Source organism: Misgurnus anguillicaudatus, chromosome 2 (assembly GCF_027580225.2).
Source record: "Misgurnus anguillicaudatus chromosome 2, ASM2758022v2, whole genome shotgun sequence".
NCBI classification, from domain to species: domain Eukaryota; kingdom Metazoa; phylum Chordata; class Actinopteri; order Cypriniformes; family Cobitidae; genus Misgurnus; species Misgurnus anguillicaudatus.
This window is the reverse complement of record NC_073338.2, coordinates 763,978-787,097: the sequence shown is the minus strand read 5'-3', so window position 1 is coordinate 787,097 and position 23,120 is coordinate 763,978. Positions and strand designations below refer to the sequence as shown.

General features: G+C 39.5%; 1 protein-coding gene across 1 annotated transcript in view; it reads left to right on the top strand.

Annotated features, from left to right (window-relative positions):
* The window catches only part of cacna1eb (calcium channel, voltage-dependent, R type, alpha 1E subunit b), a 372,975-nt gene that overhangs the window by 343,593 nt on the left and 6,262 nt on the right, over nucleotides 1-23,120 (top strand). The window contains exons 38-44 of the mRNA XM_073871730.1: nucleotides 5,258-5,354; nucleotides 5,548-5,653; nucleotides 11,347-11,454; nucleotides 16,061-16,161; nucleotides 19,046-19,092; nucleotides 19,693-19,798; nucleotides 20,634-20,715. Of these exons, the coding sequence (XP_073727831.1) occupies nucleotides 5,258-5,354; nucleotides 5,548-5,653; nucleotides 11,347-11,454; nucleotides 16,061-16,161; nucleotides 19,046-19,092; nucleotides 19,693-19,798; nucleotides 20,634-20,715 (647 nt within the window). The remainder of the gene's footprint in view (nucleotides 1-5,257; nucleotides 5,355-5,547; nucleotides 5,654-11,346; nucleotides 11,455-16,060; nucleotides 16,162-19,045; nucleotides 19,093-19,692; nucleotides 19,799-20,633; nucleotides 20,716-23,120) is intronic.

Sequence of the window (23,120 nt, the reverse complement as noted above, 5' to 3'; positions counted from 1 at the left end):
CCTGAGCGTCATAATGGGCCACAGGTGTACAAGGGTGGGGCTTCCCCTCTGTAAAAGAATAAACCAAATCAATACAAATAGAGAAATGCACGCCACACAATAATAATAATAAATACAAAGGCTTGGCCGTAACAAAGTCTAAACTTAAGACTTTTTTCTTTAACAAAGCATTCACATAATTTGTCTAGAAAATATACTTATCTTGCAATAGTTAGCTTGTACGGAACAAAGCATTCACATAACTCGTCTGGGTAATTTATTGATGCGCAATAGCTAGCCTGTCTGGAACCAAGCAGATATTAAACCACAACACTGTGTGACACTTGCATAACATGCGAATGGCCCCTACGCTAATAGGATTTTGTCTCTCTCTCCCTGTCTTGTCCTCAATCCCGAGGACAATGAGACTAATAGACCCAGTTCCGGCTGCCTGAAGGTCAACACGTCAAGGATCTACTGGCCGTCCTTCAAACGTGATGCCTGCCAAACAACTACTGGCTGAACCCGTCTAATCTCCTTATCCGTTTACACACACACACACACACACACACACACACACACACACACACACACACACACACACACACACACACACACACACACACACACACACACACACACACACATATATATATTCCAAGGGTTTGTTTTCCTCCTAGGACATTTCCCATTGGGTTTTTCTCCTAGGGTTTTTTCCACACCTGGGAGTCAGCCAACTTTGGCTTAACCTAGCACCCCCTTCTATATGTTACATATTAGTACGCTCGCTTGTTCAGTTTAATCTCAGCCGCTGTATTTTGCTACTTATATTGTCTAGTGATTTTTCCGTGTTTCCCCTGTTTCTATTGATGTGAAGCTGCTTTAAAACGATTACTAATTGTGAAAAGTGCTATATAAATAAAACTGAATTAAATAAGTTCACTCTGGAGAGGCAGCTGCCACAAACACCCTGCTCGCCACCATTAACCTGGCACACACAAACTTTCGTGACTTGTCTGGATCTACGGTCTGTGGGGCCTGATGCCTACTGCCTCCCCAACAAAAAGTTTAGGGGAAGAGTCCCCTTCTTCCTCCATACAGTGTAAGGAATCCGCTGAGGGTGAAATCATCAAGCATCTAGGACAAACATATGCTGACAGATTACACTATTGCCAAGGTTTGGTTAGTGATTTTTAAGTTCCATGTGGTTAAGTGAGCAGTTCGATGGTGGCAATGTCTTCCACTGGTTAGACTGGGCTGTGTTGCAGTGAGGAGGACTCACATAGCACTATTGGATACTAACACACATGTGGCCCTGAGCTTAAACTTGGTTCTGACAACTGATGCTTTTCTGGGCAAGAAACTTGGAACATAGTGTGATCTGTTTAGTCTCTAAGCACGAGGTCGGGGACTCAAACTTGTGATCTGCTGTTATCTCCAACCACATCTTGATCTTGGTGATCTGTTACAGTCTCTTTGAAAGACTCAGAATGATGGGTGATCTGTCACAGTCTTTGGTGTAAGACTCAGAACAAAGAATGTCTAAGGAAAGAGTACTTTTCTGCCTTTTAGATAAGGAGGAGTTTGTATATTGGCACTTTCCTCTTGCATGGCTGTGATTGGCTGATAATATCAAAAGGAGTTTAAAATGTGATTAAATGATTCATATATGCATTTTTTACTTATCAAAGCACTTCCAAAATACCATTGGCAAAATGTTACTCTATCATGAATGCATTTATTCATATGTTAATAACTGGTGGTGTAAACAGTTGCTTAACTTTCTGGGGTTGACTGCAGCATGCGCACCACTTGTGTTGTTTTTGGCAGACTGTTTTAGTCTAGTCCTTGTGTCAAGCTGTCATTTAGTTTTAGTCACGTTCATACTCTTTTTTAGTCGAGTCAAGTTTTAGTCTTATTTTGTCAGAATTATCCATGACTGATGACATTTTAGTCTAGTTTTAGTCAATGAAAATTGTATTTCTTTTTAGTAATGCAATTCTATTTAACTCAGTCAATATAGTATAAATACCTAGTAGTAGTATAGACGAAACCAACATTTTTTATTGAAAACAAAAGTTTTGTTATATTATTGTTACCTTAAAGACTCAAAATACATCCATTCCAGACATGAAAGATGCTCTGATTTGAATTTACAAGATATTGATTTTACTAACCTGGGAGTGAGTGAGTGACTTGACTGTTCGTATAGTCTACATAAAAGTCTACATAATCAAAAAAATGAAAAGTAGAAACACACACACAGGGCCGCTGGTGGTCAAATGGGTGCCCTGAACGGACTTTTACCTACAAAATCATACACAACTATATATAGTATGTGTGAGAATAGAAGTTTATTAAAATGCTATTGTTATCATTTACAATTGTGTTTTGACAGCAACACAAAATACATTTATACAAATATGCAGGGTGCGATTTACCGGGGGGATGCGTGGGATTTCCCCCTTTCTGGTCAATGTATCCCTGCCTCTGCTTAATTATTTTTGTCCCCGGTGGGGATAAATTTACACCCCCCTCAAAGTGATCAGTGCTACTACACTAGTGGCGAGACGGATCACAAAACTTATCACGGATCCGTGGTTTGATTAATGTCAATTTTGTTTTAAAATGCGCTACTTTGGCTGGCTCTGATACAGCTGCCACGCAGCCTTTCTGCATTCACCAATCTGCAGACTTGCTCAATGTCCCGCCCACGGCGCTATCTGATTGGTTACACACCCGGTTACACCTCACGAGTAATAGCCTATCAACACTTGGAGATGGTTATGGAGCTGTGTGTCGAAATGATGAAATGCAGCATATTCAGCCGCACATTAATAAAGCGGGAATAAACATAACAATCTGATTATCTGTTTATGATGACAAGCAGAGTTAGTGTCCCAGTCACACCACTGAGAATGGCCGAAGTTACACATGATACATGCCGATGAGGCGTTTAGCGAGGCACAGGCGCGTCCAGTTTGCGCAAATGAGGCTAACACATAATGCATCTGACTTTTAATCATTTCACTGTAGCTCAGCATCGCGGTGTAAAGTTAATGTTATTACTTTAAAAGCAGCATTAAAACTGTTTCTACTGTAATGGTTTAACTTTTCAATCAATACATTGTTCATATTTATGTTTAAGTTTATAGTTTTGCCATTCAAGATTTCATTCTTGTGTGTTTTTTCGTTGTGCATGATCACAGTTCATATGTGTGGGGAAAGATAAGCTATTAGAGTAAAAATATTGCGTTAGGCTGCTTCATGAGTTTATAAGAAAAAAGATTTTACAATTCCTGCAAATGCAGTGATGAGTTCATGTTCTCATGATTTATTTTTATGAATTAAAATGTTTTGAAATGTGCTGTGGACAGAGACGCATTATGTCAAGAATTATAAAAAATCGTCAATAAGCTCATAATTTGTGCTAAAATTGTATAAATGTTTAGTTTTAAAACCATTTTGAAAAGCTGGTTATATTCTTATGTTTCTGCGCAAGTTCAGCAGACAGTGAGGTTCGGGTTTGTTCCGATCAGAGCTCGTGAGCGGAGAGTGCATTTCTGAATATTAGAAATATTTTAATTAGAAATATATATAAAAAATAATAATAATATTATAATGGATTTTTGTTTAGGTCGGACAATGATCACCAAATTTCTCTCTCATATTGCTCTTCATAACCACTAAAAAACAGTCAAAAAAGTTAAAACTAGTGGTGGGTACAACATGACTCATGACGAAATATGGTGGGTACCCACCGTCGCTGAAATCGACGCCTATGAAAACACCCCCCCCCTCTTTTTTTTCACAAATCGCACCCTGATTGTACGTATAGGGCTTATGTGTGAATATAAAGAAGCAATACAGGAGACCTATATGGCCTGTGTATGCACATACCGTATATGCACCTCAATTTTGCCTATATGGGGCATATATATACGCATATATGCAGCATATATATTATCATATATAGGCATATATGCTGTATTGTGTTTCAATATGTTTCCTATTTAAAACTTGACTCTTCTGTAGTTACATTTTGTACTAAGACAGAATTAAAAATTTAAAAAAAGAAAAGAAAATTTAAAGTTGTGATTTTCTAGGCAGATATGGCTAGGAACTACTACTCTCATTCCGGCATAATAATCAAGGACTTTGCTGCTGTAACATGGCAGCAGCAGGCGCAATGATATTACGCAGCGCCTGAAATAGTCCCCTGCTTTTGAAAGTAACCAAGGGGACTATTTTCCAGTAGTGCGTAATATCACTACGCCTGCTGCAAAAATATCGAAACTCTTTGGTTATTTTTAACGCGATGCTAATGGTCTAATCAGATTCAATGGATTATGCTAAGCTATGCTACAAGTCGTACAGCCAGACTCGGAGATCAGCTGAATGGATTCCAAAACGGTAAAAATCAAATGTTTAGCTCTAGGGGAGCTGGAAAATAAGTATATTTCCAAAAAAAGTGGAGTGTCCCTCTAGGTCTTAAAGAATTTATGGCCATCTTAGCTTAGGCCTCAAGATGAGACTAATGGGGGTTTAGGTGATAAGGAGGAATGCTATGGTATAATTGAAATGTATTTTTCTACCCAGTACGGTACTGAGGTTATCCTTCCTGCCATGTAAGAGGTGTCTGGCAGTTGTTCTAAAAGCGATCTGATCTCTCTGATGAAGCCAATATGGAAGTGATTTAAACTGCAATTCACCAACTGGCCGCTAGAGATATGCAAATGTCCAACTTAACAGTAGAAAATACTATGTTTATAGCCTTCATGACAACCATGAGGGGGGTGAAATTTTTGTAACTCATCCGTTTAAATGATATTAAGCCTTAAAGTTCAGCATAATTGAGGACGTGGCCACTTGAGTGACGGTGCAACAGCCACTGCCGTCACTACAGTCGAGCTAGGCGGCGTGGTTTCAGCAACCACTCACCTCAGCTTCACCCACATCCCGCCTCTTTACCCATTTTCGGATATCCGCAAGTGATGCGCGGTGACGCGCGGCCAAGATGGCGACGGCAGGCACCGCCTACTTTAAGCTTCAAAAACCATCTTCAATAACCTATGGGTGACATCATGGACACTATGTCCATCTTTCTTTAAAGTTTATGTCTAAAAGCCTTTAAATTGAGATTACTGTTATACTGCCACCATTGACATGATCACTTGCAATCCCTGAATTCAACTTACCTGAATTCATCCTGTATGTATTTGTATAGTTTTTTTTTTTTTTTTTTTTTGAGAAATGAATTGCTGGTTTTATCTTTCAGTGGCCGTATTCACTACACTGCTATGTATGAGATGCTAACACACATGTCTCCACCTCTTGGACTGGGAAAGAAATGTCCTGCCAAAATTGCTTACAAGGTAGAATTTTTTTTCCAGTTTTGATTAATTTGTTGCATTGTGATTTAATCTTCATCAATATAAAATTGTATTATTAAGTATTACAGATAATCCAGCACATTTTAATTCCTGAACATTCTAGTATCATTAAATCCTAAAAGCCAAGCATTTCTGATAATTAACAGTTCCATCCGTGTTGTGTTTATAATTGCAGAGGCTGGTGCTGATGAATATGCCAGTGGATGATGACATGACGGTTCACTTTACATCAACACTCATGTCTTTAATCCGCACAGCACTGGACATCAAAATTGCAAGAGGTTAGATTTGCGTTTATGCGTTTGTTAGTTTGCCCAAACTTTCTTATTATTTAAACTTGTATGACTGTTTTGTTGAACAAATTTTGAGGTATCCTTTAGATATTTTTAAAGTCACTTGCTTGAGTGGTACAGCTTGGGACAGGCATCACAGTGGCTCGGTGGATAACACTGTTGCCTCACAGCATGGGTGGATTGGCCATCTGGCCATTCTGGCAAATGTCAGAGCGCTGGATCATTATTTAAATGTGGGCCGGTGAGATTGTTTATATATAACATTAGGTTACGTGGATGCAGGGGTAAGTTAGTTATATAAAGAAATGATAATAACAATACTTTGTTTTTCTTTGGACCCACTTGTAACTTGATGCTGTCTTATATTAAAAAATACAAATAATTAGCAAATTTAAGGAATGCAAATCACTTAACTTTTGGTGAATTTAGCTATTTTAGTTTAAAAATGAAATTTAGATTATTTGCTACAGTATATAGCATACAGTATAAGATAAAGTATGAATGTGTGTATATTGTGGATTAAGTTAGAATGAAAGAATTGATGAGAAGGCAAAACTGTTATCACAAGTAATTAAATGACATTTAGGGCTAAGTTTGTGTTAATGCGATCTTATCTTAAATCTTATTAAAGGTACTACCGTTTTTTTAGTTAGACTTTTTGTTTTCTTTAAGAACGAGATTTTGTGAGGTAACAACACCTTTGGTTACCTGGCTTTTCCGGTAGCTTTTCAGTAAATTAATTTGTTCTCAATAATAATGTATAAAACTTAAAGTGAGAGATCATCAGCCTCAGGTCTGACACAAGAATACAACTCAGGTTTAGCCTGGTTTTATGTCATGGTTAGTAAGATGTCATTGGCAGATAGTTAAAATGCATTATTTTTATAATAGATTTTATTTCCTTAAAAGTATAAGCAGCATTTATGTTGGGCTCGATCATTTATGCTCGTTCATTACTTTCCCTCAGGGCTTGGTTCTTCTCCATCACACTGCAAACAATGATTGATTTGACTGTCATCTATGCTTAGGCAATCGACCCTTCACCGCGAGCTTGATTGGCAGGCGACCTGACCAAGTATAACACAGATCTTATCGGCATTCACAACTTTTGTCCGACAGACAAACCACAGAGTATTTTAAAACCTTAAACACGCTACACAATTTGAAATGGTTCTTCGGTATTGTTTCTTATCGCCACACCATTAAATTGATATCTAGACATTAAAGCAATATCACGCCGTGGAGTTGTCTTGCTGACAAACTTTATAGACTTTATGGACTAAAGAAGACTTGTCTGTAGTAACTCATAGGCTACCTCATAGCCACACTACAGGACTTTATCCCTAAATGGCTGTTTCTGCTAGAATTTTATCGGGAGTAAAATTTTGATCGTAATGGTCACGATCACTGTTCACATGGTCACATGATTCGGTAAAACGCTAGGTCTTCCGGGCAACACGTGGAGTTTTTTTCCAGCCAAGTGGAGCGAGTGGAGGAACGCGGGGACAACAATTCCCATAATCCCATGCGTGCCACTCTGATGCCTCTCTACAAGTGGAGCGACAATGGTGGAAGCAAAAGAAACGCAAATTTTAAATCTGATGTGTGGAAAAAAACTGTGAGGACAAAATGTGATGGACATACAAAAACCGAGTGTGAGTAAATCTGTGAATGAGGAGAGTGTGTATGCCGTTTCTCAATTAGAAGGCAGCCTCCTTAGGTCGCATATGCAGGCTGCAACCGTCATTATTACACACCCTGGTGTATTTAAGTTAACTGAGTATTACATTCTCAAGTCATAAGCGTGTAACAACAATATACAATTAAATAATAATAATACTCAACTTGAAAAATGTTAATATTCTGAAATAAGACGGTCTTCGTGACGTATGCAGCCTACAAATGTGACCTATGGAGGCTGCAGACTTCCGATTGGGAAACGCACCCCTGTATTGAGTGAGCTGACCTCAGCTCTAGGTCCAGCTACAATAAATTGCGATGCATCAGAATTCTACTGTACACAACAAGGCAAATTTTTAATCAGTCAAGTAGTAAAGTCAAGTGCAACTATTCTCAACAAAATCCGAAGCTTAGCAGCTTTAAGACAATGACAATTATATACCTGGGATGATAATTTTACACATGCGTAAGTCTTGACTAGTTTCCCATTAACTTCATAGAATCCGAAATGTGCCCATGTGTCCACTTTCCATGGAAAAGGGTGCGTTTTTATCAGCCATCTTGATTGTTGTTGTTATGCCCCCGGAAGTAATTGAAACTTCACAACTTTATTGTCCACTCAAGGCCAGAAAATAAACAGTGACATAATCGATTATGGCATTTTGCTGCATCGATGCTGAATCGTGCATGCGCACATTGCGATGCATTGCCGAATCGATTATTGTTGACACCCCAACTATTTTCATTTTTACTGGGTTATTTTTGTTTTCAGGAATTGTACATTGTAATGGTCAGTCTTGTTTAATAAACACTTATGGCAGTTTTTCGAAGTCTTCATTTGTTTGTTCCTTCCTGTAAATGTTTCAATAATTGCCGTACCGTGGGCATCATACCGAAATGCCACCGTACCGTGAATTTTTGATACCGTTACATACCTACTTTCTAATGATGGAGCGAATAAAGAGCTGTCCAGGCTCACGGAAGACATACTAGCTATTCTATGGTGATTCCCAATCTCGACCGCATCCAGGTGACGCACAACTATTTTAATCATTGTTTTACTTAACCTATTAGCAATATTGTCAGTATTTCATTAATGTTTAAATGAAATTGAAAACGAGTGTAATAACAATTATACAAGTAGTTCATCATCAAACAAGCTTAAATGAATTTAAAAGGTTTTGACCAGCGAATTTGGAACGTGTTTTGTCCAACGTTGGAATGACCTCTTCTGAGTCAGTAGATGCATCAATACAGCATGAGTAAAAACGCTTAACATGCCTTAAGTAATTTACCTTGCCATGGACTGAATGTAATCTTTATAAAGCATATAATAGAGCCCTACGCTGGCTAGCTGTTTTCCCAATCTCACCCACTCTCGGTGAACCGTTGACCATTACCGCGCATCCGTTCCACGTCCGCCCACACCCGAGCAAAAAAGTCACTGACGCAACCCCCGTGCGCTTTTAATCGGCAGATAATCCGTGCACTCTTCGTATGCTTTATCAGCAAATTTCCTGCTTGCATCTAGTCTAACAGCCTTCTGTTACAAGAGGGCGAAGTTTACTATCCAACTTATCCATTCATATGCACTTATTAGGTTTTGTGTCTATATTTATATACTATAAATCCAAATCTTGGGTAATATTCAACCCAAAGGCAAAAAATTATGGCTAACACGTAACATTATTATTATTCGACAACGAATTGTCGTGTCACCAGAAACATTATTTCCTGAAGCTCAGAAAAATTCAATACAGGATGCGTAACAGCATTTTAAAATCACCCGGGGCGCAATTGTTCTAAGCCAGTGGTTCCCAAACTTTTTCAGCGTGTGGCCCCCCTTGTGTACGGTGCATTCCTTCGCGGCCCCCAAAGAAAATTTGTGACAAAAAACTGTTCTAAAACTCAACATTTTAATAAAAAAACCATTAAATTATACAAAAACGTAGTGCTGTTGGTTAGTAGCCTTATTTTTTTAGGTTTAATTACCGCAGAAAGTGTCAATTACACAATCATTTTATACACAGAATCAGCGCTCAGCAGCGCACAGCAAACAGTGTATGTGTGAAAGCACAATGGGTGGTTGACGGATCCGACCGCAAATGCACTGCATACGTAGTATGTGTGAAACAGGCGTTCGGCTGCTTTTTACATCAAAGGCCAACAGGATATGCCATTTGGGGAGCGGCCGCTCACCGATTCCCATCTACTTTTGAAAATCCTGGACATATTTGGACCTGCCGAATGGGTTGAACATTTTTAAATACTGTGTTGAGCAGAGAGGCTGCACAGTTTGACCAGCGGGAAGCGGCCGCACATAAGGGCGCCAGTTGATGTAGCTAATATAACTTGCAATTTATAACAACACTGACCCGCCGGCAGAGTCCCGATTTCCACTCCGCTATGGCTCATAGCTCACATACATCTCAGATGTCTATTTGATGTATTCTTTTTCATCTGCAATATGTAATTTTGATTATTTCCACAGAAGTCAAAATTTAACGTCGCAAACATTGATAAGTTGACCACATTGACCACGTTTACATGCACCCTAATAATGCGATTATAATGGGATTTTGCCAATACTGCGATTATACTTTAACTCATGTAAATGCAATACTTCGATAAAAAGAATGCAATTATACTTAGTGCGATTATGAGCTTAATCGCATTAAAAGAGGTGGCGTACGCCATTTTTAATCGCAGTATGCGTCCATGTAAACGCTTTAATTGCATTTATACCGCACTAACTGAAGTGCGCGTGTAATAGTCACGCACCTTAAGCACAAATTCGTTTTAAACTTGACATTAGGAAGTTTTACATTAACTCTGCCAACACGACTCACTGTCAGCAGTCTGCCTTCATTCAGTAACAGCTCAAATAACACGACAGCAGTGTATAAAACATTTAAGGGACATTATAACGATAATTATAACGATAAATATTTTAGTGACCACATCATAATGATAACTTCATGCTAATTCGCTCAACGAGCGCGGCATTACCTAATATTGGATATTTCTTGTAATAAAAACTTTTTTGCAATTGTTTACATGTCACTGAATATGTAAGTATGCTGTTCTTGTTGCATTTACACAGCGGGAAACCAGCAGATGTCCTCAACTCGCTGCGTTTCGCGTAACTAAACAATGAATGTAGTAGTTTGTGTAATAATATCTTACATTTTGGCGTAGTCAGTGTGGTAGAAAAAGCTTTAAGTAGTGAATTTCACATCAACTGCATCAGCGCTGGATACCTGAGGTAATTTTGTGTTATAGACCTCAGCAATGAATGAGCTTTTCTATTGCAGTTTAAGTGCGCGTGCACTTCAAGGTCAAATAGATTTGATTGGCTGTCAATGGTTTATCGTTCATCATGTGCCAAAATCACTATCGTTATAGTTGTTGTGTGAACTCTGCTATTATCTTTAATATAAAAAGATTTTTAAAACTATATTTTTATAGTTATCGTTTTAATGTAAACGCCCTTTACAGGCACTGTAGTAATTTCTGTCTTCATCACGGCACCGGATAATGAAATACATCCATAACAACGTGTTTGTCATTTAACGTAAGTAAATTAAAACAGTGGACCATATGAATACGTATTATAAGTCCTAAGGATCTTGTGTAGTCCCCGAGGAACCCTAGTGCCCATCTGGTGAGCTGTGGCAAGTAGGATCTGATCAAAGGTGTTAAAGGTCAGATTCAGGACAGAGGATCTTGATTCCACCTTAGCTAGCTGTAGTGTTTCTGTGATCGATAGTAGTGCCATCTCAGTGGAGTGGTTGGATTTGAAGCGGTGGACTGCTTGTCATCTAGTAGGTTCTTCTAAGATACTTTACATAAGGAGGGCTGATGCTACTGCTGAGGCAACTGAGGCACTGTTTAAATATATGGTTGATTAGTGGTTCACTGAAATGAGCAAAACAAGTGTTACTAAAAAAGCCTATTAATCTATGAAAATATATTAACTTTTCAAGGACGTTTCATTTCAGGTGGCGAAGATCGACTTCAGTTGGACATTGAGCTGCAGAAGGAAATAAGTGTTATCTGGCCACACCTCTCCCAAAAAACCTTGGATATGCTGGTACCCATCAATAAAGGTAATGTCCAAATGCACAGACCATCAGCAAGTGTGAGTCAGAAATATGTTTGGAGTTGTTCAGTATATTTAAGTTTTAATAATAATTTTAATACAAAACAAACAGACAAAATGCACCCTACATTTCACAATGGCAAGAGATAACTACCATACATTACAAAATGATCTGCACTTGTGAGGTATGAAGGTTAAGCTAATAAGAACTGCACATAATAGCTTAAACCTGTTTAATATAGTGGCGGACTGAGAAATAAATAACTGTATGGGAAAATACAACGACGCTCTCAATTGTATGATGTCACAGCAGGCAGCACAAATATAACGACACGCCTATAATCCCTCCCACTGCGAAGTGATACTAAACTGGGACTTCCGGGTGAAAGGGCACGCTGGCAAGTTTGGTTGCCGCTCCTTTCCTCCGGTTAGAAAGTCGTTGTTTTTAAAGGATATTGTCGTGTAAAATATCCTGTAAGCATCATAGGAAAGAATTCTGTTCATATTTTATCTATTGTTGTGTTTTTTTTCGTGATGTGGAATCTCGTTGGATTACTGTTACTGAATCTGGGTGTGTGCAGAATGCAAATCATCAACACCTGTGCGACCCAGGACTTGTACAATTGTGATGCTCGCGTGGATTCCTCTCGCATGGCTATAAGATACACTTCTCACCAGCTGCTGAACCTAAATGGGAATTATATTTTGGGGACTGAACCACGCACACTCGCTAACACCTATGGAATTCTTTGCTCTAAACGCTATCTACATCGATCATCACGCTGTAGGTATCTTTGCACTTATTTTATCCAGTTGCCTTGCGCAAACCGTTTAAGTCAACTTGGAGACCAACGGGGGCTGATTTAAATAACTTGGCAGCCGTGCGTAAAGAGGTGGCACCGGGCTTGGCCGCTCCGGTGCGAGTGTTGAAATCTGTGCTGATAAACGTGCGCTCTGCAAACAATAAAGGCCTGTCCATATCTGACTTAATTACGGACCACAACTTGGATATTATTTAACAGAAACCTGGCACAAAGAGTCTGACCGTCTGCTTTTAATGAATTGACCCCGGAGGGTTGTGGATTATGTGATCTCCCACGTTCAACGGGTAGAGGAGGTGGTATCATTGTGCTGTTTAAACAGCTTTATGGACTATGTTCTGTGGATATCCCTCCGTTTGCCTCTTTTGAATGCCTTGCCTTAAGAGTTTCTGCCTCATTACCTACTGTCATAGTTACATCTGACTTTGCTGAATTATTGTCTGTGTTGGTTTTGAGATTTGAGAGAATTGAAAGATATAATTATTATTATTATAAACTCGATGGAAAAGCTAACCACGCCAGAGGTGAGCTGACCCGACCCAAACTAAACTAAACCGTGGGGTACAATGCAATGGAAAAGCCCCATTAGTGCCAATTGGGGATAGTTTAAATGGCACAGCCTATCTGAGCATTGTTTCTGACCATGTCCATCCCTTTATCACCACCATATACCCATCCTCTGATGGCTACTTCCAGCAGGATAATGCACAAAGCTTGAATGATTTCAAATTTGTTTCTTGAACATGACAATGAGATCACTGTACTAAAATGGCCCCCACAGTCACCAGATCTCAACCCAATAGAGCATCTTTGGGATGTGGTGGAACGGGAGCTTCGTGCCGTGGATGTGCATCCCACAAATCTCCATCAACTGCAAGATGCTATCCTATCAATATGGGCCAACATTTCTAAAGAATGCTTTCAGCACCTTGTTAAATCAATGCCATGTAGAATTAAGGCAGTTCTGAAGGCGAAAGGGGGTCGAACACAGTTCAATTCAATTTTATTTATAAAGCGCTTTTCACAAGTGTTAATTGTTGCAAAGCAGCTTTACATGAGTAGATGTAGAGGAGAACACAGAAAATCAATAGATAATATGAGAAGTAGAGATAGCGACTAAGGTTAAACCGTACAAGCGAGCATATTAATAATGTAACGTATACAGTAAAGTGCTAAGTTAAGCCAAAGTTGGCTGACTCTCCCTGGGACGAAAAAAACCCCTAGGAAAAAACCCAATGGGAAAAACTCCTAGAAGGACAAAAACCCTTGGGAGGAATTAATATATATTTATATATATAGATACGGTAGGGATAGGAGGCAGGTAAGCGGATTAGTAGGATTAGTAGGGTGTTCCTAATAATGCTTTAGGTGAGTGTATATCTGGTTGTCATAAACAAATGAGTAACGTCCACTCGAGAGGTGGATGATGTGAACTCCACTGCTTTGTTCTCATTGGTAGTCGCTCCCAAAAGTCGCTCATAATTTGCATAAGGTTGAACATTTCTCAGCTCTGTCGCGCGACTGGACACTCTCCATCCTGTCGCCAATGGTGACTGTCGCTTATGTCACCGGAGCTCACCAAGCTTCCATTAAAATCAATAAGATTGCGTCACTCTGCTACTGCTAGTTGCTGCTAGTCTAAATTCAGCTCCACTCTTTCACGTGAGGTGTTGCTTCCGGGTTGTATAAGTTGCAGAAGAGCACCACCTGGTGGATAATAGAGGTATTGTGGATTGCCAGAAATACTTGTCATTGGCAGGGAAACGTTTTCTCTTAATTGACGTTAGTCAAATGGCTAAATAGACTACAAGTAAGCTTCATCCTGGGTTAGTGACATCACAAAATGTACAGAAACCCTGCCTCTGGCTCGGGAACACGCAACAGAGTGGGTGAGGCCATGTTGGCCTGCTTTTAATGTTGTAGCAATGATGTATACAAAGGACAGCATGTTTGACTCCACTAAACAATTAACTGGTAATTTATCTAGAAAACGCCTATAAACACCTGCAAACTTCTTTTTAATCCCACCAGAGAACTTCAAATGTTTGTTGGCGTTTGTGTGATCAGTGTAAATTATTCTTTGATAATAGCATTTATGTAGTGTCTACTTGTATGCTTCTATAGCTACAAACACGTTTGTCATGCATGATGAAACACTGGTTAGATCCAAATGCAGGTTTTATTAAGGGTAATCCACAAACAGGCAAGGGTCAACAACGAGGCAAACATTAACAGCGTAGGCAATCTAAAACAGTAGTATATCCAAGCGTAGGTCAGGGCAGGCAGCAAACAATCATAAGCGATAAACAGGCATGGGTCAAAAACAGAGTGACAGAACAGAGAGATGGGATAATATGCTTGATATGCAGACAGTTCTAACAATACTTTGCCGGCAGAGCAGGAAGTCAGAGTGGAGTCGTCAGAGCAGGTAGCCGAGACCATGGAGGATCCGGAAACCATGGTGGTGTGCTGGTGGTTTCAGGAACCCAGGTGGAACTGGAGACCAGGGCAGAACTAGAGCCCGTGGTGGTGCTGGAGACAGCCGTAATCCAGGTGGCACTGGAAACCAGGGTGGTGCTGATGGTGCTCTGTACCTGTAAACAGAGACAGGGAAGAGAGGGGCTGGCTTGGCCAGTTTAGTAAGAGACAGGTTAAACATGACAGAGAAACAGGCAAACACAGCAACAGCCATCTTGGCTAAGGCAGAGAGATCAGGATCAACCATCTTAGCAAAGGCAGATCTCGAGATCGGCCATCTCAGACAGGACAGAGAGTTCAGAATCGGCCATCTCCGGCAGGACAGAGAAACTCAGGAATTTGCAAGGTCAGAGAGTCAATGGAGCTTGGGAGTGACCATGTTGGCTGACCTTCAAGACATGGGAAACTCAGGAGTAACCATCTTGGCCTTTAAAGGAAACTCAGGGAACTCTGCAACATGCCTTATGATCAGGACAGGAAATTCAGGAAACTTAGGCTCAGCTAACTTGGTTGAGACAGGAAGCTCAGGGGATTTAAAATCGAACCTTTCAGCCGAAACAGGAAGTGCAGGGGACTCGGGTTCAAACCTTTCAGCCATGACAGGAAGTACAGGAGACTCAGGTTCAGACCATACACACACATCACAGAGCTGTAGTCATTACAGGAAGCACTGAAGAAAGAGAACATACCTCAGATGCCATAGGGACCATAGAACTGGAAAAAACCAGACTAGGGATCCCAGCCATCCATACAGACATAATCTGGGTATTTATGTACATAGATGCTGCAATTGCTAGTACCAGACAGCTAGTTGATGGTTTCACAATGCGTGTGATAGTCGCGTGTTTGCTGCACATATTTTTTTAGGTTAGAGCATTCACACTGCACATATGAGCAGTGCTTGCTCAGGTCACAGAAGCAGAGTTGCAGCAGCAGTGCATTTGAACAATGGCATGCTATATACACATGAAGATCTTCAGATGGGTGTGGACTAAGGAAGATCTATTTGATCTTTTCACATTTGTTTTGCAAGCTTTGATCCCTTTGTACCAATTGAACTTACCTGTTGAACTTACCTATTCTATACATTAGAATATACACTTACCAATCATTTTATAAACAACTTTAATTGCATCTTAATGTTAATATCTAATCAGCCAATTACATGGCAGCAACATAATGCATTAAGGCTTGAGATATAAATGATGTAACAATTCACAGGTGTGTTTTTTGTGTGTGTGTGTGTGTGTGTGTGTGTGTGTGTGTGTGTGTGTGTGTGTGTGTGTGTGCGTGCGTGCGTGCGTGTGTCTTCAGATTCAGACATGACTGTTGGAAAGATCTATGCTTCAATGATGATCATGGATTACTTTAAGCAGAGCAAAGCCAAGAAGTTGAAGCAACAGTTAGAGGCACAGGTATGCTAGCATGAATGTTTTATTATTGTTCAGGGTTTATTTATAGGGTTTATATTTAGACAAACTGATATTTCTACAGGATACTGCACATTATTATTATTCTCACATTTTCTGGAAGCTACACATAGTTGATATGACAAAAGTTTAAAAAGTAAGATCAAGCAAAACATTGTTTTATTGTGTTTCCATTGGGAATAATGTGATAGTGTTAGCTAACATGAAATTAAAAAGTTTGTAAAGTTTAAAAACCTGTAATAATTTTGTTAATACATATATTTATACTCCATCATATGACGACACTATGGGGAAATGCCCCGACGGGAATGCGTCTGAAGAACATGTGCTTCTATGCTAATTGAATAGGCCATGATGTGGCATGCGATGACCGTAAGCTATAAAAGGGAAGCCGGAACAAAATAACATTAGCTTCTACCCTTCAGCAAGTGCTCTATTTGAAGAAAAAAAATCACGAGAAAATCAAGAATTACTTAGATGAGTGCTTCCTGCTAAAATAAAAACAATCTCCATATAGGGGGTAAGCTAAGTTAAAAATCTGTTCTCTACTCGTATATCTAATAATCCAAGCTCACGCTCTTTTTATCTATCTTGGGTAATAAAAAGGGAACGGCTTTAGGATGATGAAGTTAAAGAAACTCTGGAAAAAAATCTTGTTATGTGGCATCATCCCTAAAATCCCTGACGCTGCCCATCAAACCTTGTCATACTAAAAATAATTTGTTGGCAAAGCCTACATAACTGCATGTCATCCTGGTGTGTGTTTGCACTCTCTTCCCATCTTGTAAACCAAACCGACCTGAAAGTGGGGTGGTTGAGCCACAAGCAATGAAAGAACTTCACCGCACAGCAAATTTAGCTCTCTGGGTTAAGGAGACAGCTAGAGCTATTAGCTGCTCTATCACTGCTATAGAATTTATGGCCTACCCTGCTGAAAAAACCAGCATACCAGCAAGACCAGCATATGTTGTGTTTTGGTGCTGGTTTGCTAGTGAACACCAGCATCAATCCAGCATCAGCATTAGCACCAGCTAAACCAGCACCAAACCAGCATTAGCACCAGCTAAACCAGCATTAGCACCAGCATCCCATGCTGGTCATACCAGCATATGTTGTGTTTTGGTGCTGGTATGCTGTGACCACCAGCTAAACCAGCATAGACCAGCATAATTCCCATGCTGGTCCATGCTGGTTTGATGCTGTTTTTTCAGCAGGGTAATCTCTCAGACATGAAAGACAGAGAAATGCTCTGTTGCTTGATGACTTGATTTAGTTGTCAAGAGGTTCCAGGATACAAAAAGACAGGAGGCAGCATTCAAGATGTTTCTCACCTGTTAATCTCATTTTGTGGGACTACCGCCAGGGGGCAGCCCCAATTATCAACCAGCTCCTCACGGTAAAAATAAAACAAAGAGAGTGTGTTGCTTTTGTGCCCTCTCAGAGAGCTTGGGGAAAGAAACAATCCTCTCTCCAGAACCCTAAGGACATGAAGATGGATCTGAGGACCATCAATATTGCTTATTCCTGCTCCTCGAAACAGCCCTCTAAAGGGCCTCAAGGGCCCCCTGATTGCTCTAAAGCAGTTTATCTGACACTTAAGTATTACATCTTTTAAAACCCACAGAGCCGATCCACAATTTATTTACCATGCGCTGAGTATGAAGATTGACCATATATGCTTAAGATTGCTTTTTTGGACATAACTTGACATATTCAGCAAACACAAATGCTGAATGTATGCTTTAAAATGTATGTCCACAAACAATATACATGAGGCCCAAATGCATTGCAGGTGGGTACTTCTTGTATCACTTGGCACTAATACAAGGTTTTGTCCACCTATAGTTTATTTAACAGACACTAGTAGTGAATCCATGTCCATTTTATCAAAGGATGACATTCTATGCTTAAGAATGTTTATACGGACAAACCTAACATATATTTAGCACTCACTATTGAACGCTATTATATGGGTGAAAATCATAAAATTCTCAAATTTGCTTAAAAACATTGGTGTCCATAACTAAAATACATGTGGTCCATCAAATAAATTGCAGGTGGGCACTTCCAGTGTGACTTCACACTTTCACAAGAAGTGTTCACCTTCTATTGATTTAACAGGTCCGGACTAGTGTTTCCGTCTCAACTGTAGTATAGAGTAACTTTCTGCCTTTAACATCAGTTTTTGGACAGAACTTAACAAATTTCATTCAGCACACACTATTGAACACTATTATATGTGTGCTCAAATTTGTTTGGAGGAAAGGAAAGTCTGCGAATGTGGTCCATCAAGACAATTACAGGTGGAAAGGTTTTTGATGACACTTTGCCGTACGAGCCGAGGTGCTCCAAATTGCACAGAGAGTGGCGTCACATCCTCCTGAGCAACATACCCCAAAGGCTAAGGCCCAGGGCCAAATCATTTAAAAAAAGTATTTTTATGTGAGGCTCTGCCTGCCCATTCACTTCAGTGGGAGACAGCCAGAAACAGGCCTGATTTCAACCTAACTGAATGGTTAAAACTGTTAAAAAGTATCTAGAGCCCCCAAACCTGGGGGGCGTTTCCCGTTTCGTCAAAAGGGACCCATGGTTACATGTGTAACTTGAGAGGATTGCTAGGACTTTATGTTAAGTGGATAATTATTTAATAATCTGTTAAATTTGAATCTGTTGCATTAAACTGATGAAGAACAATATATTTAGCATTGTTTAATATTACTACAGGTAAACAACTTTTAATAAGTGCATTTTTTCAGTGCATCACTTGTGTAAATGTAATTTGGCATTTTATGTTTTTTAACATTTGTGTTACATAACTGCTTTGCTTTTATGATTTATGATTTCACATTACATTTTTGTTTCGGTACAGAGAACTCCCACCTTGCCCCTGATATCTCACAGTGCTGGATCAGCCCTGTGAGTCTCATACCCTGCAATACATTTTCTTGATAATAGCACTTCATACACTGTTTTGTACTTTAAATCATTGTACAATAGTTTCTGGCCATACTATGTTTTGGGCTGTACACACATTACACCAGTGGTGACCAACCCTGTTCCTGCAGAACTACTGTCCCGCAGAGTTCAGCTCCAACCCCAATAAAACACACCTGAACCTGGCAATTTCAGGGCTACCTAAAAATCAGGTGTGTTGAAGCTGGGCTGGAACTAAAATATGCAGGAGGGTAGATCTCCAGGAACAGGGTTGGTCACCCCTGCATTACACCATTGGTCCTCAAATCCAGTTCTGGAGTACCACTGCTTTGCACGTTTTGTTTGTCTCTCTTATCTAACAGACTCATTTCATGGAGATCTGTACTAATAATGATAATTTGAATCAGGTGTGTTAAATAATAAAGACATGCAAAACGTGCAAAACGTGCACTGACTCTGCAAAACTGGACTGGATATAAGAGCCACTGCATTACACTATAAAAAACGTTGCATACTTTTTTCAAATTCACATTATGATTTTTTTCAGATTAAATGCCATAATGTTTTGATTGTATGTTATAGGACCAGTGGAGGGTTTGTGGCTTTGAGCCCAATTTCACCACAGGAGCTGTTACTGCAACCCACGAGTCATCGCACTGACAGCAGTGAAGACTACGACATCTCTCATGTACCAAAAAAAAATTGTTATCTATTTAGATTTATCTGACAGATTTATCTAACTTGATGTTATCTAATTTCTGTCTAAAGGAATAATCCACCGAAAAAAATTAACTCACTCACTTAAGTGCATGATGACATCAAAGTATAGCAAGAGTGATTCGAGAAATTATACAAAGGAGTCTTGCGGCACCACAAGTGGAACACACCAAATGAGACCAGCATGCCATTTTGTGCCGCCAAGATTGTAGTTTTCCACGTACATTAATAAACAGCGTATTGATTGCTAAACAAGCTCGAAATGTTTGTATTTTGAAGCTTCAAAAAAAGCCAGGATATTTAATACAATTCTGATTGTGTTGGGTTATAAGAAAGGAAGTAATGTACACCTAGGATGGCATGAAGGTTAGAAAATTATGAGAGAAATTAATTTTTTTTTATAAACCTTTATGAACAAACATAGCAATTAAGTTTAATTTATTTAAGACCCCACAAAACAGTGTACTTCTGAACCTGATAAAAGCAGTTTTTTTTCATTTTGGCAGAATTGTACATTTTAAATTTGTCCTGAAAATATGGACCAAGTATACTGATGAGTGTTACTGCAATCATTCAGTAGAACAACAAAGCCTGTGAGCAAGAAATCCTGTTGCAACTTGTGATGTAATTTAAAGACATTGAAAAATGAAAAGGGACAAGCACTTTGTCCCACCCCAGCTTCCTGTTTCATCAAAAATATGTGCTAAAGAATGACAACTGCATCCACATGAGGACTTTTATAGAATACACAGAAAGATGATTGGTTGTCACTTACTGATGTTGTCTGATCTAATGTTTATGTGTAGGTTGATGAATCAGGGTTGAATGGCCTGTGGGGAGATGAAGAACATGCATTCAAAAGGAGACACAAGAGCTACAAAGCTGCAGGTCTGTACATTTCTGTGCCTAGAAAGAGAAAAGATTGTTGAATGTTGAATGCTCTGACAAATACTGGACCGGTGTGTCCATATATATCATTCGCAGTGTAACAAAAATAATGATTTACATCATTTAATCATTACATATTATTTTATGACAGTTTAGTAGGTTAATTAAAGTCGACAAAGACCATTTACAAATATTTTAAGATTCCCTTTTGAGGTAACTTGACGCTGTGTCATGAAGTGACACTTTTGGGGAAGAACATGCATCTGACTAATCTGTAAAACTAGTCTGTCTTATAGGCGGTGAGTGATGAGGTCACAAGTGTGACGGAACCGGACGGTATAAAATGGGGGCGCCAGCAACGCATTACAGCTTCCTGTCATTCACCGAGCACTGTCTGTCAATACTGTGTCAAACTGTATTTAGTCAGAAATAGTTTAAATATGGCTAGTCAGCAGTTTAGAAAGTGTGTGTCACCCTGTCCTCGTCTCATAACATGTGGGGACACTCATGAGTTGTGTGTGCAGTGTTTGAGGATGGAGCATGCTCTTGCATCTCTTGAGGGCAAGTCAGTAGTCGCGGAATTAATGAGATCAGACAGGTGGCGGATCTCTCTCTTTGTGCTACAAAAGAAACGGCACAGGCTATTGGTCGTTCTATGTCAGCTACGGTAGCAACCAAGAGACATTTATGGTTGAATCTGTCAGGCATTAAAGAAAAAAAAACACGTACTTCTTGATGCTTCGATGTCATCCACAGGTTTGTTTGGCAATGCTGTATGCTCTGTCGTGGATAGATTTCATGATGCTGATAAACAAGCAGCAGCATTTAAAAAGTTTATTCCCAGAAGTTCTTTTACTCACGGTAATCAGACTTTTACTTACTTTTGTGTAAAAGTCAGCTACAGCATCCACAAGTTCCTCATACCAGCAACAACAAAAAGAGAGCGTGGCATCTCAAAACACCCAAAGCATTGGGGGCAGAGACAACAGCCACAGACTGCAAATACAAGGATAAAACTGACCTCAGATCAATTATTACTGCGAATCGCAAGGCCACATTTAAAAGATCCTGACAGTTTACCAGTGCCCCAGAGGGCGCCCCCTTCATGAGACAGACAATGTCTGTTCCCATGGAGACCCCAAGAGAAAAAAATTACATTAACCCTGCCGTTTACAACGCTTTAGGGTATGTTAATTTTCGAGTAACATGTTCATTAGTCTCTCCCATAAAGACTTTAGAGCTGATAAATAAGACCAAAAATACTGTAATAAAAACGAGTTGTGTGTGCCCTGCCGATCAATTGCTTCAGGAAAATAAACTCATACCCGAACCCAGCCTCGACATTTTCTTTATGAGTGGAGGAAATCAGAGGCGTCATGCCCATTCAAACTAAGGGGGCACGTGCCCCCTTGGTTTTTTTTTTAGCCAATGGATTTTGCATCCAACCTCAAAATCAAATAAGCGTCCATTAATCTGTTATTTGACTTTTAATCTATTTAATATGCACACTATTATACATTCTGTGCTGCATCCTTGTCACTTTTCGGAGATTTTCGCCGTTTTGATAGTGTTTTGATCATGTAACATTACTTTTGTTCTGGCGGCAGCTGGTGCTGCAGTCGCCACAGTCGCAGACGTCATCAGCGTCTGGGCGCGCTCACGAGCTCTGTCCTGTTGCTGGCTAGCTGCTGCATTTTGCTATCTGAGGAATTAAAACGTGTTAGAAACGCTCACAACATTTCCAAACCCCAGTACGGTAATGTGTAGTTAACCTCCTCTGTCTAGGAAATGTATGGTTTTAAATGTGACCGTCTCAACGTTATATTAGTAGAGATTCATCTTCTTGGCACAACGCCAAAGTTCACGCGGGCGCGGAATCTCACATATGAGGTAAAATGTAATGCAAAAATCCGTTCCTCTAATAATTTTATATAAACATACTTTTTAAAATCATTATTGAACATTAAAATCAACCACGTGGCTATAGCTTATGTCATTTTCGTTGTTTATATACTTTATGGATTTAAAATTACATTAATTTTATATGATTATGCAGTTGTTGTGCAAAATGCATTAATGACACAATTAAACAAGCCATTAAGACTTAAATAAATAAAACATGCCGTTTCAGATGTAAATATGATGCAAATGTGTCATTATTCCGATTGAATAGTATTTGATATTAAAGTTAGTCATCACTTTTATTTTGGAGGTTTTTGCATGAAAGCAGGGGTTTTCAGATTGTTAGAAATGTAAGTGCCATGGAAAAGACTGAAAGCTCTATAATATTTCGTTTGATGTCTGTGTATGCACAAATTTCTGTGAGCTGTTGACACTGTGCCCCCTTAAAAAAAATTGGTGCATGACGCCCCTGGAGGAAATTACAGAATCTAACACAATGGCTT